The 21405-nt window shown below is 43.1% G+C and overlaps 1 protein-coding gene across 4 annotated transcripts in view; it reads left to right on the forward strand.

Annotated features, from left to right (window-relative positions):
* Positions 1-228: 228 nt before the first annotated feature.
* Positions 229-21405, forward strand: part of STK32B (serine/threonine kinase 32B) — a 445681-nt gene continuing 424504 nt past the window's right edge. For 2 of the 4 annotated variants that reach the window (XM_016951222.4, XM_024356003.3), the window contains exon 1: positions 229-664. In XM_016951222.4, the coding sequence (XP_016806711.1) occupies positions 613-664 (52 nt within the window). In that variant the 5' untranslated portion in view covers positions 229-612. Of the gene's footprint in view, positions 879-21405 lie in introns of all 4 variants that reach the window. The other 2 variants (XM_016951221.4, XM_016951223.4) reach the window with 2 other exon arrangements.

A 21405-nucleotide genomic window follows, 5' to 3' on the forward strand; every position in this document is an offset into this window, starting at 1 on the left:
TGGGTTGTTGGAGGCGGATGTGGGATGGTGCTAACAAAGCGCGTAGCCGGGGCCTGGCCATAGTGGGTGCTGACAAACCGCTTACTGCCTGCAGGGACCGAGCTCCTGGCCGAGGGAGGAGGGCCGAGCAGGGACTCAGATTCTTCCGGGCCGATCCCTTTCTCAGCTCCTTCCGCCCTGCCGCCGCCCACTGCGTGCTGCCTTCGCCCGTCCCCTCCTCCCCCGCTCCTTCCCCTCCTTCCCCTGCTCCCGCGCCGCCTCGCGTCTCCCGCCCGCTGTAGCCGGCGAGGAGCGCCGCACGTTGGCCCCGGCGCGAGGAGCTCCCGGGTTCCCGGGCGGGCACTGGAGTAAGGACCTGCGAGCGCAGCCCGAGGCGGGGCACGGCGGAAGGCGCGGCGAGAGCGGGGTCCCTGCGAGCGCAGTCCGAAGGGCGTCCAGGAGAAGGGGGACGCCGTCCCCGCCCCTGCACGGTGCTCGGCCCCCTCGGGCTCCGCGCGCGGCTACAACCCGGACTGGGCGCGCCCCCGGCATCCCGCATCTCTGCGCGCGTCCCACATCCCGCATCCCGCATCCCGGCGGCCGGGCATGTAGCAGCGGCAGCAACGGCGGAATATGGGCGGGAACCACTCCCACAAGCCCCCCGTGTTTGACGAGAATGAGGAAGGTAAGAGGGCGAGAGGAGCGAATTCCCGCTTCGCGCCGCCCCGCCCCGCTCGGGCAGGGGCCGGGCATCCCCTCCCTCCACCACCCTCGGCCGAGCCCTGCGGGGCACCGCATGCTGCCCGGCGCGGGGACCCAGGCATGGCCACTTCGCCCAGCGAATGCAGTGTGTGCCCGACCCGTGCCAGGCGCGGCGCTTCTGCTGAGGCAACTCCTAGGTACCCAGTGCCGTTTAGTAGTCGGGACGGTGCCTAGCGCGGGACTGGGGAGGCGGCTTCAGAGAGTTGAACCCGAAACCTGCACTTGGGGGTGTGGAAGGGAGGAGTTGACTTCGGAGGCCAGTCAGGATGTTTCTAGGCTCGGGCTCCCCAGGAAACCGAGGTTTCCTTGAGAGCCCGAGGCTGACGGAGGTGGCTTGGAAGGGCGGGTTGCACCGTGTGTCTGTGTGTGTGTGCGCGTGCCCACGACGCATTTGGTCTCGTGCAAGGGCCTGTTGGATGCAGCTCTCCTCAATCACCCAGGACAGAGGGAAACTTTTCTTTGCTAAACTCTGTGGTTCCTAGGACGGCGTCCTGTTCTGGGCAGCCTCCCCCTGGCGCAGAAGTGGTGTAGGCTGTCCAACCGCATCTCAACTTCCTGGCTGGATCCTTGCGGTTCAGGTCGATAGAGCTCACTATTTGGACTAGCAGAACCCTCTTTCCAGTGCAGCGTGTCCCTGGAAAACTTACTTCACCTCTCTGAAACATTAGTCCCTTCATCTATGAAATGTGAGTTATGATACCACTAGCTACTTTATAGGGTTGTTTGAAGCTTAACCACTAGTAATCCACGTGAAAAGTGCCTTATAAATGCAAGCAGTACCGAGCTGTGCCGTTTTTTATCTGTTAAGAGCCCTCTGCCTCTCAAAGCTGGTTTCCTACTGTGCTGACTCGCCAGTCTCCACTGTGCCCCAGGTAAGAGCTGAGACATACTGAGCACTTACTATGTTCCAGCCATGCTAGCACATAGTGTTCACTCAATCCTTTTCATGCCCCTTGAGGTGGCTACCTTAGAAAGGGGTCTGTCCTGGTCACTGCTGGTAAGAAGTAGAGCTGGGCTTGAGGCAGGACAGTCTGCTTTGAAAGCTGTGCCTGTCATCATTACCCAGGGCACTGGCTGTGTGCGTACATCATGGATGGCTTCTAGAACTCCCAAGGCTGTGAGTGCTACTCAGATGCCTGCCTGGACAGCCCTTCTCAAAAAGATAGACGAACACAGTCAAGGTTAAGTGAGCACCTGCTGTGTCAGGCCCACGAGAGCCTTCCTTAAAGGAGTTCCTAGTCTAATGGCCCTGAATGACCGTCCGTGGTGATAAGGGCATTGAGAAACCAGTGCCGGGTCTTGGGGGCGCAGAGAGGCCCCAGCTTTTCCTGATCTTTAGTCTGGAGCATGTGCAGGTGAGCAGGTAAGGAGCCAGTTGTGGACAGAGGAGAGGTGGGCACGGAGGTAATGGAGGCTCTTGCATGTCCCAATAAGAGTTTGAACACTATGCAGCATCACCCTCAATTGCACGGGCTTGTGGTTCTAGCCTGGGTCAAAGGTCGTGCTTTTGCTAATTTTCCTAGCATCTTTCTCTTTTATTTACAGAGGAAATTTGCCACCCTTATATTGAGAACCGTCTCTGTCATTTATCCCCAGCTTGAAAATATTCATTGGCAAAATAGTTATCTCTGGTGTAGCCAACCTTTTGATTTTCCTGTTCCTGTTCCTTATTCTATAAGCAGATTGGGCCTAAGGTTAACTGCCTGTTTCAGTGCTTGTTAAAATACAAGGTTATGAGGCTGGGCGCGGTGGCTCATGCCTGTAATCCCATTACTTTGGGAGGCCGAGGTGGACGGATCACCTGAGGTCAGGAGAGGCCTACCTGGCCAACATGGTGAAACCCCGACTCTACTAAAAATACAAAAATTAGCCGGGCATGTTGGCGGGAACCTGTAATCCCAGCTACTCAGGAGGCTGAGGCAGGAGAATCGCTTGAACCCGGGAGGCGGAGGTTGCAGTGAGCTGAGATCGCACCATTGCACTCCAGCCTGGGCACCAAGAGTGAATCTCCATCTCAAAATAAATAAATAAATAAATGAATAAATAAATATAAGGTTAGGGCTCTCCTCATTTTGCCATTGGCCAGCCCAGTGAAACATTAACTTGTTTGATTTTGCCAGTATATCTCTCACACATTTCCTAGTGCAGGTAAAACAGTGTTACTTGCCACCAACCGACTCATTTATTTCGTAGGCATTTACTATTCATATTTTCTGTACCCACCCCTGTGCTGGGGACCAGGAATATGAGTAGGATGAAGGCAAAATGTTAACAATTTGCTCCCAGAGCAAGTAAACCACCTGGAAAACACAGGGTGTGTAAGTGCCCTGACGTGGGTGAGCTCAGGCGACTGATATCCTGGAGGAGGGTCCCTGACTCAGAGTGGGGGGCAGGGATCTGAAAAGGCCTCCTCTTTTAGACTGGCATCTTGCAGAAATGGCAGGAGTTACCTGGGGGGAAGAAGTGGGTGATAGAAGGGGGAAGGACGTTTCAGAGAGAGGGAAGAGTAGGTGCAAAGGCAGATGGTAAAGAGTAAGCCTGGCTCATGTGGGGGGATTGAGGGGGCTTAGTACTCCTGCACTGTGGAGTATGAAGCTGGAAGGCACAAAAGATGAACCCTGAACGCCTGGCCGGCCTTAAAGGGCCCAGTGGCCATGGTCAGGTGTTTGGACTTGATCTTATAGGCATTTTGGAGTCACTGAAGGGTTTTAAGCAGGGAGTGACATGGTCCAGTGAACAAACAAGCTCTCCCAAACCATAGTCATTGCGTGGTTGAAGGTTGAAGATGCAAACACCTGCCTGACCAGAACAAGTCTGATTTTTAAGTACTTTGATGTTAAACCACAGCTAAATATTTGCCATAGTGTAATTGTGACAGGACCGTCATCCACATTCCTAAGGCAAAAGTTTAACTCATTGTGTGCAAGTGGTCATAGCTGTTCACGCTCACATGATACATAATAAGCAGAGAAAGGATCATGCCACAGATTAATAGGCAGAGTTGCTTTTTTTCGAAGTGTTGCATAAAATAATGGTGGCTTTACTGTGGATGGCATCTAACATTTGGTGAAAAAGGGCACGTTAGCTGAGCCTCCTCCAGTTGCAAATGATGGAAAAGCAACATTAAGTGCTTTTTTTGTTTTTAAAAAACAAAAGGTCTCACTCTGTCACCCAGGCTGGAGGGCAGTGGTGGGAGCTTAGCTCACTGCAGCCTCAACTTCCCAGGCTCAAGGGGTCCTTCCATCTCAGCCTCCCAAGTAGCTGGGACAATAGGCTTCTACCATTATGCCTGGCTAATTTTTACTTTTTTTTTTTTTTTTTTTGAGTCAAGGTCTCACTCTGTTGCCCGAGCTCACAAAGTGCTTTTAGGGGAATAAATTGGCTCTGGCCATTTCTTGCCTTCTCCATCACTACCATTCTTGTCCAAGCCATGGTCACAGCTCTTGCTTGGATTATTACAGTCACCTCCCTAAGTCCTTACATGGTCTGTCCCTACTCCCGTCACTGTCCCCTCAGTGCAGCAGCCAGAGTGATCCTGTTAAAACATGCCATGGGCCAGATCAGTCCTCTGCTCTGCTCAGCCCACCCTCAAATCCTCCCTCCAGCCCTAGGCACAACTTGCATCGTTAAGAAAATAAAAGCTGAAGTCCTTATAGATGCCCATCAGGTGCTACCCTCTGAGACTGCACCTTCCTCTGTCACTCCTGGCTCACCTGCCTCCTTCCTGCTCGTCTGACATGCCCTGCACCCTCACACCATAGCCCTGGCACCTGCTCCTCTTGCCCGAGGGCATCTCCCCCCCAGCCCACTCTCACTTCCTTTGGGTCTCCAGGAAAATGTTGTTGACTCATTAGACTCTCATTGACCACCCTACTTAAAATGTCATTCCAAATCCTTTTCCTTGCTTTATTTTTTTGTGTGGAAATTATCACCATCTATCATAATATTTATTTTACTTATTTTCTTGGTTATTGTCTGTCTTTCTCCACTCAGTGCAAGTACCTTAAATCAGGGATCCACAACCCCTGGGCCACGGACTGTTATCAGTTCGTGGTCTGTAGGAACTGGGCCGTCAGCAGGAGGTGAGTAGCGAGTGAGGGAGCATTAATGCCTGAGTTCTGCCTCCTGTCAGATCAGCAGCAGCATTAGGTTCTCATGGGGGTGCAGATCCTACTGTGAACTGTGCATGTGAGGGATCTAGGTTGTGCACTCCTTATGAGAATCTAACTAACACCTGATGATCTCAGGTGGAACAGTTTCATCCTGACACTATCCTCCCTCTGTCCGTAGAAAATTTGTCTTCCATGAAACGGATCCCTGGTGCCAAAAAGGTTGGGGACCACTGCCTTCAATACAGGGATCTTATGTGATTATCTCTTCCTAAGGAATTGCAAGCTCCTTAAGGTAGGAGTTTTGCATAGTTTATTCACTTCTGTATCCCTAAGGCCTAAAATAACGCCTGTAACATAATAGATGCCTGGTAATTTTTTGGTGAATAAATGAATGAGTGAATGAATGAAGGCGTCAATCTCATCAGCCATGGCTGGAACCAGGCTCCCCATAATATCAAGAATCTTCATTCCTGGATTCTGTGCTTTATTCTCAGGCGGGTTCTCTCTTCATGGGGCTCCCGCCACCTCCATGTTGATAGCTCCAGAACTCTGAGTATGGAAAAGAGAGTATCTTTCTTGTAGTAGTTGCAGAAAATGTCCCATGGTTACTTTGATGGGCTCTAATTGAGTCTTGGGTATTCTTGAATCAATTACTGTGAGCAGGGAGATTTGAGGCTCTAATTGGCTGGACTGTGTCACATGCCCACTTTTGGATTCAGGGGGTAGAGTCAGCTCCACTTGAGGCATTTGGAATAAGGGTCTATGTGAAGAATTTTCCCAAGGGATATTGGAGTATCAACGGAAAAAGGGCAAGTGGACGCTGGGTGGGCAGATAGAAACAAAAAACATCCATCCCCCCCAACCTGTTATTATTGTGTTCCTTGGAGCACAGTTTGGGACCCTTTGGTGTATCCTACTTAATCGTTTGATTCCACATCCACCTTTTGCACTAGACTGCAACCTCCTAAAGAACAGCACTTAGTTGTTTTCCACCTTTGTGTCTGCAAAGCCTGGAATAAGGCCAATGAGGGCATAGAGCGGCCATTTGTTGAATGGAAGATGAAAACAATCACTTATTGGGGGCCAATTTCTTGCATTCCTTTGGGTTCTGGAGCTATTGAAAAACATACTGATTTATTTCCAGTAAGGTCATTGGAGACTATGCCTTGGATTTGAGACCAGAATGGCCTTCCTACTCCTGTCCTTCAATTTTGACCTTGAGACTTGCTTGAGCAGAGAACTGGTTTTTCAGAGTGGACCCTACACTGCCAGTAGCTTGGCAGCTCTTAATCATGGTGCACAGAGAACTCCCAAGAAATTCCCAAAAAGAGATAGGACATAGCTAAATGGCAGCCTGTGGTGATTTCTGACTCTTGCATAGTGTGACTCAGGATGTCACCACTCTTCCCAGTGAGAGAGAAGGCAAAGCTTTTCCCTGCTTCTTTCTAGGTAAGACAAAATTCCTACTTGATGGGATCGTAAAGGGGCCTAGAGCTTGGGGGTTGGCTTTCCAACAGTATGAGCTGAAGTGAATAGGTGTTAGGATAGAGGGAGGATTTATGTTGAGTCTTGAGGGAAGGGTTTAAATGCCTCAAGAGATAAAGGATCAGTATTTTAGCAGGATCAAACAGCATAATCTGGTGCTAAGCCTAGGCATTTTTCTGGGAGAACTGGAAGAAACAGATATTCTTAGCATTACACCATTATCTAATATCTGGACTTTGAGAAATGGCAGACTGAGATGAAGAAACTGTTCTACAAAGAACGTTGAGGGTCCTAACACCCTAAAGGGATATTCTAGTTTACAGAACAGAGAGAACAGTGAGGACACATAGTTTAGGATACCAGAGGAGAATTTCTAGTTCAGGAAGACCTGAATTACATAAGAAGAGAAAAACACACTCTATTAGACTGAGGTCATTCCCTTAGCTAGAGCCAACCAAGGAAAAGATGGATGTCAACGTTGTTAGCAATCCTGGAGTCTTCTTCTTCTCAGTCCTTGATTTTTGTGACCTCCTTGGAGTACCCTTATGCATTGAAGATTTTGGCCTCTGCTTCATCTCTCAAAAGTGCTCCATCTGTGAAGTCATCAATATAAATATCTCATTCTTTCAGTGTGGGACATTATCCTGTTTCAACGTGGGAACATTATCACTGTTCACCAACATCCTGTTCCCCTTTACTTTCATGCACACACACAAAATTATACCTCCTTGTCCCCTTGAAGTTATGTGAGACCATGTGACTTGTTTTGGTCCATTTGAGCTGAGATGACATATGTCACATCTTGGAGAAAGTATTGAAGACCTAGTGAGTGTCACTTTATATCACTCCATCTTGGAGCAACCACAATGATCTACATGGTGGAACTTATTTCAGTCTGGTTCCCAGAGTGAGAACAACATGGATCAGAGATCACACTCACTGCTAGCCAGCCTGCGGTGAGACATGGCATGAGTGGGACAGACTCTTTTGCCATCTTTTTTTGTTTTGTTTTGTTTTGTTTGTTTGTTTCTGAGACAGGGTCTCTGGCGCCCAGCTGGAGTGCAGTGGTGTGATTGTGACTCACTGCAGCCTCAACCTCCCCGGCTCAAGCAATCCTCCTGTGTCAGCCTACAAAGTAGACCACAGGAACGCACCACCATGCCCTGCTAGTTTATTTATTTATTTTTTATTTATTTTACTTATTTATTTTTTGACATAGAATCTCTCTCTCTGTCTCCCAGGATGGAGTGCAGTGGCGTGGTATCGGCTCACTGCAACCTCTGCCTCCCAGGTTCAAGCGATTCTCATGCCTCAGCCTCCCCAGTACCTGGGATTACAGGCAGGTGCCACCATGCCCAGCTAATTTTTGTATTTTTGGTAGAGATGGGGTTTCACCATGTTGGCCAGGCTGGTCTCGAACTCCTGACCTCAGGTGATCTGCCCACCTTGGCCTCCCAAAGTTCTGAGATTACAGGCGTGAGCCACCACGCCCAGCTGCTTTTTTTTTTTTGTAGAGCTGGGGTTTTGGGGTCTGTTGCCCATACTGATCTTGAATTCCTGTGTGCAAGCAATCCTCCCACCTCAGCCTACCAAAGTGCTGAGATTACAGGAGTGAGCTACTGCTCTTTTGCTGTCTTAAGCCACTGAGATTTGGGGCTGCTCATTACCACAGTATAACCACGCCTATCCTGACTGGTACACCTACCCAAACCAGCCCACCCTCAAGGAGAATGCATTCACTATTTTACAATTAAGTATTATATTAGCTGCATTGTTATTGTAGATACCCTTTATTGCACGGAAGATGTTTCCTTCTATCCTGATTTGCTGACAGTTTTTATTGTTAATGGCAGTTGAATGTAAGCAAATACCTTTTTCTGCATCTATTGAGATGATATGTGACTTTTCTTCTTTTTGTGATCAGACAAAGAATTATACTGATTGATTTTTAAATGTTAAATCAACTTTTCATTCTTGGGGTAAACACCACTTCATCATGATGTGATATATTCTTGGATTTGATTTGCCAACATTTTGTTTATAACTTTTTAATAAGAAGATGTTATAAACCATACACCAATACATTCGAAGTGGACAAAATACTCTATAAAAGCACAACTTGCTGAAAATAATACAGGAGAAATTTAAATATCAGAATAGAACTAAATCTGTAATAAAACTTTCCCATGAAGAAAAGTCAAGGCTCAGATATCTTCATAGGTAAATTCTTCCAAACATTAGAAATAATAATAATCCTCTACAAACACTATCAGAGAATAGGAAGGAAGATACATTTTTTAATGGCTTTATTAAGTTTTTGTATCAATGTTATACTGGTCTCATTAAAAGAATTAGGAAGTATACCAAACTTTGGGAGAGTTTGTGAAGGACTGTTATTATTGTTATTATTTTGAGACAGAGTTTCGTTCTTGTTGCCCAGGCTGGAGTGCAAAGGTGTGATCTTGGCTCACCACAACCTCCACCTCCCGGGTTCAAGTGATTCTCCTGCCTCGGCCTCCCGAGTAGCTGGGATTACAGGCATGTGCCCCTACGCCCAGCTAATTTTGTATTTGTAGTGGAGACAGAGTTTTTCCACGTTAGTCAGGCTGGTCTCGAACTCCCAGCCTCAGGTGATCTGCCTGCCTCAGCCTCCCTAAGTACTGGGATAACAGGTGTGAGCCACTGTGCCCGGCCAGGACTGTTATTATTGATAAGTTTCAAGTTTATTGACATAACATTATTCACAATATCCTCATTATCTTTTTCAGTGTTTGTAGGATCTGTAGTGATAACTCCTTTTTCAATTCTGATTTTGGTAATTTGTGCTTTCTTTGTCATCTTTTTTGATTGGCCTTTCTTGGTTTATCAGTTTTTAAATTTAAAAATAACTTTTGCTTTAATTTTTATTTGTTTTCTTTTTGATTCACTGATTTTTTAAAAATAGTTGTCTTCTGTACACTTTTTGGTTTAATTTACTGTTCTTTTTCTAGGTTTTTGAGATGGAGCCTTAGATCATTGATTATACTTACTCACGTATTCTACACTTTATTTTTTATTTCACTTAGGAGTTTCCAATGGAACTAGTTTCCTTTGATGAAGTATTCTCTTCATCATTTCTTTTATTGCATGCTTTGTAGTGACAAATTTTTTCACTTTGTACTTGTCTGAAAATGTTTTTATTTAGACTTTACTTATGAGTGAGTCTTTTGCCAGTTATCAAATTCTATGTCAGCAGGTTTTTTTCTTCAGCATTTTGAAGATATGATTTATTGTCTTTTGCCCTCCATTGTTTCTGAGCAAAAGACAGCTGCCAGTTCTATTTTTGCTCCTTTTAAGCTTGTATGTTTTTCTTGCCAAACTGCTTTTACGAGTTTATATTCCCTTTCAGAAACTCAATGATGATGTGCATAGGTATGATGATCCGGCCATCTCTGCTTGTTGTTAGTGCTTCTTGAATCTGTATCTTAGTGGCTTTGTTAGTGTTGGAGGATTTTTATTTTGTCATTTAACATTGGTTCTGACATTTTCCCCTTCTCCTTACATTATCAAACTCAAATTGCAAAAGCATTAGACCTTATCACTATGCCCTATCTGGCTTTGACAATACTTCTTTGCTTTTTGTTCTTTTTTCTCTCCTTGTTTTTAGTCTGAATATTTTCTTCTGGCCTATCTCTTTTTTAGTCACTTCAGGTCTGTCTGCTATTAAGTACAGCCATTAACTTCTTAATATTATTCATTGTGTTTTTAGTTCTAGAATTGTCCGTGGGTTCTCTTTTATGGCTTTCAAATCCCTGCTGAAATTCTCAAAACTTGCCTTTTAATGTCTTAAGCATATTAACCAAGTTCATTTGGAAGGTATGTTTGATAACTCCATTATTTGGTAACCCTGTGGGTCTATTTCCATTGTCTATTGTTTCATTATAAGCATGTCTTGTTCTCTAATTTGCCTTTTTGTAAAAAAATTGCATGCTGGGTATTACATAGGAAATAGTATAGAGATAATTTGAGGCTTCGAATGATATTATATTTCCTAGAAAGATTTTCCTTCTGGTCTTTGCAGGCATCTGTGCTAGAGGTGATAGGAATCATGCTTCATCTTAAATCCTCACAGAGATTCAAATGGTCTGGAGTCCTGTGAGGGCTGGTCTATATTTCACACTTACTGCTAGAATGTAGCTCTGTGGTGTTCTTACCAAAGCCTGGGTGTTTACCAAGCCTCCTCCTCTTTGGTAGTTCCTGATGTTCAGTGTTTGTCCCCTCCCTGAAGCCTGCAAGTGCTTCCAAAGTAGCTCCTCAGCTTCTTGGAATCTGCTTTCCTGATTGGCAGGTTCCACTTGCTGTGCCCATTTCTTTGAACTTTCCCTTCTCCTGGATATTTGTCCCAAAAGTTCTTTCTTCCCTTGATAGCTCTGTAACTCCTCCAAACAGATTTTTCAAAAGTATATTTTGTACAGTTACAGTTTTACTTAGCAGGAAGGTTGACCAAAAATATTCCAGTCCACCAGAAGCAGAACTCCTCTCCTCAGTATTTATCTGTACACGAGCACCTTCTGTTTTAAAGATAAGCTCTCCCTAATCCCCATGCTACCTAAGATCTACTACCCAACTCTCCTCACTTTCATAACAGAGCTTTGTGAAAAAGCAGCCCACACTTGGTGTCTTCACTTTCTCGATGATAACATATTCCTCAAATCACTACATCTGACTTCTCATTTTAATTAAGCAGCTCTCACTAGGGTCATCGTGATCTTTTTGTTTCTGAAGGCATCAGGTAACTGTAAGTCGTGTCTTTTTGGGACACACACAAAATGAGCCAACTCATGAACCTCACCATCCAACAGAAGAAATAGAGCATGTAGAGTTCCCCTGAAGCTCCTTGAATGTGCTCCACTCCCTTTCCCATGTTTTCGAAGTCCTAAACAATACAATGTTTAGTTTTTTTTTTTTTTTGAGACGGAGTCTTGCACTGTCGCCCAGGCTGGAGTGCAGTGGCACAATCTCAGCTCCCATTGCAAGCTCCGCCTCCCAGGTTCACGCCATTCTCCTGCCTCAGCCTCCCAAGTAGCTGGGACTACAGGCACCTGCCACCATGCCCGGCTAATTTCTTGGATTTTTAGTAGAGATGGGGTTTCACCATGTTAGCCAGGATGGTCTCGATCTCCTGACCTCGTGATCCGCCCGCCTCAGCCTCCCAAAGTGCTGGGATTACAGGCATGAGCCACCATGCCTGGCCAGTTTTTATTGTTTTTGAAATTTATAAAAGTGGTAGCATGTTTTATGTGTTTTTGTATAATTTGGTGTTTTCACTCAAGATTACACTTCTAGAATTCATCCATGCTGCTGTGAGTAGCTGCCATCTATTCATTTTCATTACTGTTCCATTCAGTTACTATAGTGTAACTCATTTATTTCTTCTTCGGACACTGATTGCACTGTACTGCTTCTAGTTTTTTACTATTGTGAACCATACGGCTGTGAACAATTTTGTGTAGGTCTCCTGTTGCATATATATCAGATTTCCTCTAGGATATATGCCACAGGAGAGCTGCTAGGTCATAGCACAGGTGTGTGTCCAAATTTTATAAGATGATGGCAAATTGTTTACCAACGTGATCATATTAATTTACACTCTGGCAAGCCATGTGTAGGCATTTCCATTGCTCTACATCAGCACTGTTCTATAGAAATGTGACTCAGTCGACAAATGTGAACCACATATGTAATTTTTAATAATACATTTTATTTAACCAAACATACCCCAAAGATTATCTTTCTTTTTTTTTGTCTTGAGAGAGTCTCGCTCTGTCACCCAGGCTGGAGTGCAGTGGTGCGATCTTGGCTCACTGCAGCCTCCACCTCCCAGGCTCTAGTGATTCTTCTGCCTCATCCTCCCGAGTAGCTGGGACTACAGGTGCCCGCCACCATGCCCAGCTAATTTTTGTATTTCTAGTAGAGACGGGGTTTCACCATATTGGCCAGGCTGGTCTTGAACTCCTGACCTCAAGTGATCCACCAGCCTTGACCTCCCAAAGTGCTGGCCAACTTTCAGTGTGTCATTTCAGTGTGTAATAAATACGAAAATTATTGAGATATTTTACATTAGTTTATTCACACTGTGTCTTTGAAATTGAGTGCATATTTTACACTTTCAGCACGTCTTAATCTGGGTTAGCTACAATTAAAGTGTTCAAAAGTCACATGTGGCTATTAGCTAACTTATCTAACAGCATACCTTTATTTCCTCGCCAATATTTATTACTGTTGACTTTTCATATTTGCCAATTGATTGAGCATACAATAGTATTTCATTGTTTTAAATTGTGTTTTTATTGAGGTTGAAGTGTCTTTATATATTCAGTTCCCAGTCATGTTTCTGGTTTTATGAAGTTCCTGTTCATAACTTTGTTAATTTTTTAATTAGAAGTCTGTCTTCTTTGATTGACTTGTAGCTCTTTATATAGTCTACATGACATTTCTTTGTCAGTTATGTGCTGCAAATATTTTATTCTGTTTTGCAATTTCACTTTTCAAGCCCTTTATGATATCTGTTGACATCATAAATGCCTTCATTTTAATTTAGTCATACTTATTAAGCTTTCCTTGTGGTTTCCTTGTGGTTTATATTTTGTGTATAAATATGTATATGCATAAATATGTATATTTATACACAATATATAATATATAAAAACATTATATATGATATATTTATTATATATTACATGTAAAGATATATTTATTATAATATATAATATAATTCTGTACCTATATAAACAATTATATTACATAAATATATACTTATATACATATATAATATATAAATATATACTTATATACATATAATATATAAATATATACTTATGTTATGTACCTATATAATATATAAATATATACTTATGTTATATACATATATAATATATAAATATATACTTACGTTATATGCATATATAATATATAAATATATACTTATGTTGTATACATATATAATATATAAATATGCATATATAATTATATGATATATAAAAATATATTTCTCCATAAGAAAACCTTCTCCACCTTAAGATTTATGCATATTATTTATTGATGCAATATTTCTTCTTAGTTTCAGTGACATTACACCCTCCAAGGTTTCCCCCTGCTCTTCTGGCTGTTCCTTCTCCTTCTTCTTTGCAAGGCTGGCTTCCTGTCACTTGCAACGAAGCCTGGAGTTCAAGACTGAGCAATTGGACCTCTTACTTAGCTTTTTGTACTATCTCCCTAGGTGATCTTGTCAACCCCTGCATGTTCAATCACTCTGTATCAGTCAGGGTGCAGTCAGGACCCAGAACCTACACCAGTTTTCAAAAAGGGAAAATGTAATTCCAAGAACCGTCAACCAGTAAAAAGGTTAACTACTAAGTAGAGTCAAAGAGGACTCTAGGAGGTATAGAAGCAGCAACTTCAGCAAAACACCTAGTCTCTCTAGGGCTGAGGAAGAGTGAACACGTAAAAGAACTCAGAAACTTAGAAGGTGGCCCCCTTCTCCATGAAGTCTGTGATTCACATGTCTCTGGAGAAGGCATTGTTGCCACAGTAGGCAGCCCACTGAGTGGCTGCAAGTGGTCCATGAGTGCCACTTAGATGAGGGCTACTAGGCCCCCTGGACACCATCCCGCTGAATGCCACATGGAAAATACACTGGAAGAAGGAAGAAAAGTCCTTCTTCTCACTCTGATCTTGCAGTGTCTCGCCTGTGCCTTGATTGGCAATGCCTAGCACGAGGCCAGCTGGAAAAGGAGAAATGTCTACAGGGTCCAGCTCCAACATCACAAATTTGATTTGGAGCTGAGAGTCAATAAATTAATAACTAACATATATTTTTATATGACAGTGACTCAGTAATTTTTTTTTTTTTTTTGAGACAGAGTCTTGCTCTGTTGCCCAGGCTGGAGAGCAGTAGCGTGATCTTGGCTCACTGCAACCTCTGCCTCCCAGTTTCAAGCAATTCTCCTGCCTCAGCCTCCCAAATAGCTGCGATTACAGGCATTCACCACCACACCCATCTAATTCTTGTATTTTTAGTAGTGACAGGGTTTCAGTGTGTTGGCCAGGCTAGTCTCAAACTCCTGGCCTCAAGTGATCTGCCCGCCTCAGCCTCCCAAAGTGCTGGGATTACAGGTGTGAGCCACCACGCCTGGCCAGACTCAATAATTTTTTACCTTAATTCATATTTCTCCTCTGATTTCCAAACCTCTGGTTTCCTATTTGTAATTCCATTTGGATATCTCAAAAGAATTATTATCTCAAATTCAACACAACTTCACCAAACTAATTTTCTTCCAGAATTTCCTAGTTTAGTGTATAGTGCCATTATCCCTTCAGTTACAGAAGACAGCATGTCTCAGGTTTTTCTCTTATCCCCACAAATCCAATTAAGCACCTGGCTATGTTGATTTTATCTCCTAAATAGCTCACAAATCTGCCTGTCTTTCCAGCCACACCAACCTCAGTTCAAACATCACGTTTCATGTGGACTCTGCTGGGCTTCCTGACTGGCCTCCCTGTCTTCTCTTGCACTTTCAGAACAACAGCTAGAAAATAGCTTCAAATCACAAGTATGATCGTGTCGGTTCCTTGCTTAACATTTTTTCAATGGCTTCCATTGCTCTCCGGTCAAAGATTATAACCTGTAATACATCCTTCAGAACCCTGTATGGTCTAAAACCTGCCCAGCTCTCCCAACTCACTGCAAGCTGTGTTCCCCTTCACTGAATGAGTTCAATTAGTCACTGCACTTAAAGTTTTCAGCCAAATCTCTGGCACATGACAACTGTCCCATAAACTTAGCTATTTCTTCCTCTTGTAATCAATGTTATTATTTATACTCTTCAACCACACAGCCATTCTTTCAGTTTTTAAAAAGTTTACTCCTGCCCCAGGACCTTACTGTATGTTGTTCTGTCCCCTGAAACACTCTTTCCATCTTATCCCATTTGACTCAGTCATCTCCCACTTATCTTTCTTCAAGATGCCTTATCTGCTTCCTAGACTGGGTAATTCCTCCTAGAAGGTCCCTGAAATTATCACATGCTCCTTCATAGCATTGAACACAGTTGTAATATTGCATTTACTCTTGCGGCTCTTTCATTAAGTCAGTATATTAGTCTGTTTTCACACTGCTGATAAAGACATACCTGAGACTGGGTAATTTATAAAGGAAAGAAGCTTAATGGACTCACAGTTCCAGTTCCACGTGGCTGAGAAGGCCTCACAATTATGGTGGAAGGCAAAAGGTACATCTTGCATGGCAGCAGGCAAAGAGGAAATGAGAACCAAGTGAAAGGGGTTTCCCTTATAAAACCGTCAGATCTCATGAGACTTATTCACTACCATGAGAAAAGTATGGGGGAACCACCCTCATGATTCATTTATCTCCCACTCGGTCCCTCCCGCAACACATGGGAATTATGGGAGCTACAATTCAAGATGAGATTTGGGTGGGGACACAGCCAAACCATATCAGTCAGTCACCCCCACAAGACCATAGACTCCACAAGGATGGGGTCTGTGGCTCTTGAGGTGTCTCCTGTGGGCCCCACTGCTTTAGAAAGTGTCTATTATTATAGCTGCTGGTTCTTGAGTATCAGAAAAGACTAAGGAAAATCACCGTGTAAACTTATAAAGGTTACAGGTTCCTTCCCAGTATCTAAAGGAGAAAGCCTAGGGAAAGGGAAAATAAAATTATATTTAATAAATACCTACTATGGGCCAAACATTTTTATACATAATATGATCTTTATTTTTATTTTTATTTCAGTATCTTTAAGGGTACAAGTGTGTATTAGTCCATTCTCACACTACTATAAAGAAATACCTGAGACTGGGTAATTTATAAATAAAAGAGGTCTAATTGGCTGATGGTTCTGCAGGCTGTACAGGAAGCATGATGGCTTCTAGGGAGGCCTCAGGAAACTTTCAATCATGGCAGAAGGCGAAGGGGAAGCACGCACATCTTACATGGCTGGAGCAGGAGGATAAGAGAGAGGGAGGAGGTGCCACACATTTTTAAACAACCAGATCTCATGAGAACTCTATCATATGAACAGCACCAAAGTGGGAAGTCCTCCCTCATGATCCAATCACCTCCCACCAGATCCCACCTCCAACACTGGGGATTATAATTCAGCATGAGATTTGGGCAGGGACACAAATCCAAACCATATCAAAGTGGATGAATTGTGTAGGTTACTTTCAATGACAAAAACCACAATAACTTTTGCACCAACCTATACAATTCATCCATTGAAAGTTAACTTTCAATGGCAAAAACTGCAATAACTTTTGCAGCAACCTAATATAATGGTGAAGTCTGAAATTTTAGTGCACCAGTCACTGAGGTAGCATACATTGTACCCAATATGTAGTTTTTCATCCCTCACTCCTTTCCCATTCTTCCCCCGTCTGAGTCTCATGTTCATTATACCACTCTGTAAGCCTTTGCATACCTTAGCTCCCACTTATAAGTGAGAACATACAACATTTGGTTTTCCACTCTTGAGTTACTTCACTTAGAATAATGGCCCCCAGTTCCAGCCAAGTTGCTGATATCTAATGTTTAGAATAACAGTGTGAGAGAGGTTTTGTTAGCTCCATTTTATACCTGGAGATATGGGGATTTCCAAGAGGTTAACTAAGTTGTCTTAGGTGACATAATTGTGGTGCTTGGTCTCACTTCTTTCTGTATAACTGAAGAGCTCTTTCCCTCATGTTGGCCTTTCCTAAGACTCAATAATTTGCATCCCACCTGCAGAATTATTATTATTTTTTTACCATAGCTGTGTACTACCTGTACTATTGTTTAATACTTTTCTCTATCTTGACCATGACTTTAATAGAATTTTTTTGCAAGGAAACTTTATATTTCTGCTTTAAATTAGAGCCAGATTGTGACTACTATAAATAGAAAATGAGATAAAATAAAAATTAAGATGGATGCAAAACAATGATATTCAGTGTAGTGAGATGTTTTTCATTAACGTATTCATTATTCGCATAGTTACCTTTTGTGTGTGCATATGTATGTGGCAAGAACACGTAAGACCTACTCCCTTGGCAAATTTCCAGTATATAGTATGTTATTATTAACAACAGACACCAATGATATTGTTAACCTTTTGTAGACCTTTAGTTTGCAACTTGTTCCGTGGATAATTTTGGAATGGATTTGTAAATGTGTGAATGAGCAGTAGTGCTGCATGGCAGTTGTACAGATGCAGGGTTGGAGCTGTGGAGAGGTCTGCAAGGTATGCCCAGCTTAGGGGTTTGTGTTTTAGTTCAAGGTAATGGCAGGTTCTCGTTTTTTTTTTTTTTTTGAGATGGAGTCTCACTTTGTCGCCCAGGCTGTAGTACAGTGGCACAATCTTGGCTCACTGCAAACGCCGCCTCCCAGGTTCACAGTGGCAGGTTCTTGAGGGAGTTTGAGCCCCACACTTTCTTTTTGACACTGGAGCTGCAGCATGTGCTCTTTTAGGCAGCTCTCTAAACTACGTTCCACCTTCCAGCCCAGCTTAGAGATAGGCTATGGGCCTTGTGCTTATGTATATCTGAGATGTACCAGGACCCCTGTCCAGGTCCATCATGGAATCTTTCAGCAGGGATGCTCCTGACATAGCACAGTGGTTAAGAGCACAGACTCTGAAGCTGCATTGCCTGGAGTCGAAAGCTGCCTCTGCTACTTCCTACCTGAGTGATCTGAATAAGTTTCTTCACCTCTCTGACCCTCAGTCTCCTCATGTGTAAAGTGAGGGTTAAATGGTACTTACTTCATACATTGGTGTCAGTACTAAATGAGTTAATGTATGTAAAGTGCTCACACAGTCTGGCAGTAATAAGTACTATATAAGATTTATTAAAATTTTATGACTGAAGATTCTATGTGGAGGTCAAAGCCACAGATTTTGGGATCACACAAGTCTGGTTTCAAATCCTGCCTTTTCTGTGTGTGGGCTATGTTACCTTGGGCCAAATACTTATCCTCTCCCAGCCTCAGTTTCTTCTGCTGAAGAATGGGGATGCACTCCGACATGGTCCTTGTGAGGATGGAGTGAGGTAACCATAGGTCAATGGCTTCATCATACAGTGTGCAGCACTTAGGAGGATGCCTGGCTCAACACAGGAGGCACAAAACATGGAGAGAAGGCAGGCAGGGGGCTGCTGTTTATTCAGCCAGAAGAAGGTGGCTCTGGCTTCCTCCCAGCGAACATTCCATCCCAGCTGTCAGGCGGTTCTTTCTCATTTCCATTCTCCTAGGAAACAGCACATTCTGATGGACTCTGCCCTCAAAGCTTCTTTGGCTGAACCCTCATGCTACCTGTCAGGAAGGCAGCAGTTCTTAGAAGTCTGACTGTGGCAAGTCGTGTGGAACTGGTGGTTGGGGAGCAGCGTCCTCTTGTCATGTTGTTGCTGCTGATGTGGATCAAGCTGACTTTCGTGTCCTGGAGTGTTGTTTTTGCTGTATTTCTTGGCAGCCTCTATGGAGAGACTGGGGGCTGGAATGGGGACTTAGAGAGGATTAGATAATGAGCCCCTGTCCTTTAGAAAATATCTATCATTGTAGGGGCTTGAGGGGAAAACAATAAAAGTCCTTGGATGCCTAATGCTTAGGTTGAATTGTGTCTTCTAAAATAAGACATGTAGAAGCCCAAACTCTGATTACTTTGGAAATGATCTTACTTGGAGATACAGGATAATCAAATTAAAATGAAGTTGTTAGGGTGGGCCCAATACAATCCAAGTGGTGTCCTTGTGAAGAGGTGAAATTTGGACACAAAGACACAAGTCAGAAAGGATATGGTAGAGTTCCTTGGCGGTTCCATTCTCTCAGAGCAGCATCGCTCTCTTTCTGTGTTTGAAGCAAGTTATTCTGGTTGGAACAGAACATGCAGCCTTTTAGGGCCATCAGTGTCCTGAGCACCCAGCTGTAGATAAAACCCACTTATTTTGCACTCCCTTTGTATCCGGCGGAACCTCCTGAGTCCACAGAAGGCCGTCCCACAAGAAGGCGTTCCTAGGCATGAAAATGGAGGAATGGTGGATGGGTGCACTGAGCGTATAACCTCTGCTCCTGTACATGCTCCGTGGTAATTGCTTCCAGAGCAAAATCTCAAAGACAAAAGAGCAATAGCAGATCATTAAAACAAGCACCGGGCCCTCCTGAGTGCAGAATGCCGTATGCACAGGTTGCAGGTCCCTGAAGCTGGCTCTATTAGTAGAAGACGAGGAGACACTTAATGGTTTTAATATGGGGAGTGATGTGACCAGGTTTTCAGTTTGCAGTGATCACGCTAGGTGCAGACTGAAGGATGGTTTGGCAGGGGAAGAAATTGGTCAGGAAAACATGTTACTCCACAAGAAAGAGGAGGGCTACAAATGCCCATACTATTGGCTATGTTTGCATATATGTATACAGTTACTTTTAACCACTATACATTGATGTACATATGAACACAAAAATATGCCCACAGATGCTTTACAAACCTTCCATCTCCTTGATCCTGTGGAAAATGCCAGTGAATTCTCGCTTGTAGGAAACAAAGCTTATCAGACTCAATATAATTGTGCTGCAGCAGAATCCTCTACCGTTCATTTAAGTGGTATAAGATATTTATAAATTCCATTTAAAATGTAATTATTTTTAAGCACACTTTCCAAACAAAATCGAAAAGTCATTGCATGTCATATTTAATAAGTTTCAACACAGTTTCTTAACCCTTCTCTCCAGAGTATAATTACGCCATCAATCTTCCTGGAGAATCAAAGGAGCTTAGCAGAACACACCTTTCATGCATTAACCAGAATTATGTTTGCTTAGGATTTGCATTTGAAAGTGATTTGCATTGGCATTTTATTTCTTCCAGAAAATAACAAATGTTTCTGATCTTTCTGAGGTATCATGGTCTTAAACTGTGGCTATAAATCTTTCAGAACTAATATTTTACCAATTCCTTTAATTTCTGTGATATGATGGGTAGGGAGAGAAACAAAACTATAATTTAGAAACATTTTTCTTTCTTAGCCAGAAAACAAAACACAAGATCAGGCCATGGCATGCAGGTTGCCAATTTGATTTGTTTCTTGTCTTACACACCCTGGTGACCCTTGTGTAAGATGCCCCAACTCCTCATCTTTCTGGATGCATTTATCTGTTTGTAATTAATGGGAATACGGTGTTAGATTCTGATATAAATTTATGGCTGAAACCTATAGGGCAGAGGTTTTCAAATAGGGTGTTAGTTTGGGATGAGTTTAAAGTAATAGTTATTTAAAATACCACTAGTATATTCTACACTGACAACTCTCTCTTTGTTGTTGTTGTTTGTTTGCAGGCTCAACTTGTACCCTGCAGACTCAAAATTTTAATTGGCAACCCCACATTTACATTGTTACATGGGAATCTAGTAGAAACCTCCAATTGCACTCCTGCTTCTCTTCCTATCCCTAAATGTACCCCTCCTCAGTCTTTCCTACTTCAGCAAGTAGAGATTACATTCCTTCAATTGCTCAGGTTCACACTTTAGAGTCATGCTTGACTTTTCTCTTCTTTGCACATTGCAGAAACCCCCTTACCTGTGCTCTTGTCATTCATGTCCCTTCACTCTCATCTTTCAACCTCATCATTTCAACACCAAGACACTGAGAAATCTAGAACAGGAATCCAGACAGACTCACTGCTGTCATTTGTCTCAGGCTTCCAGTCCCAATTCTGTTTATTTGCAATCATTTGGAGTTTATTCAGACTTATAACTCAGCATTTGATCTACCTTGGTAAACATGCCATCTACACTTGAAAGGAATATATATCCTTCTGTTACTGGTGTACTGTTTCATAAATCTCACTTAGGGTAAGTCTCCCATATCCTTATGGAGTTTTGTTGCTTTTTAAAAAGATAATTACTGAGAAAAAAGTGTTAACATCTTTATGTATGATTGTGAATTTTCTATTATATTTAATTTTGTCAGTGATTATGTATTTTCAAATTATGTTAATAATTATATGCACATTTAGGATTACTTTGTGTTCTTGATGAATTGA

The sequence above is a fragment of the Pan troglodytes genome, chromosome 3 (genome assembly GCF_028858775.2).
Source record: "Pan troglodytes isolate AG18354 chromosome 3, NHGRI_mPanTro3-v2.0_pri, whole genome shotgun sequence".
Lineage (NCBI taxonomy): Eukaryota > Metazoa > Chordata > Mammalia > Primates > Hominidae > Pan > Pan troglodytes.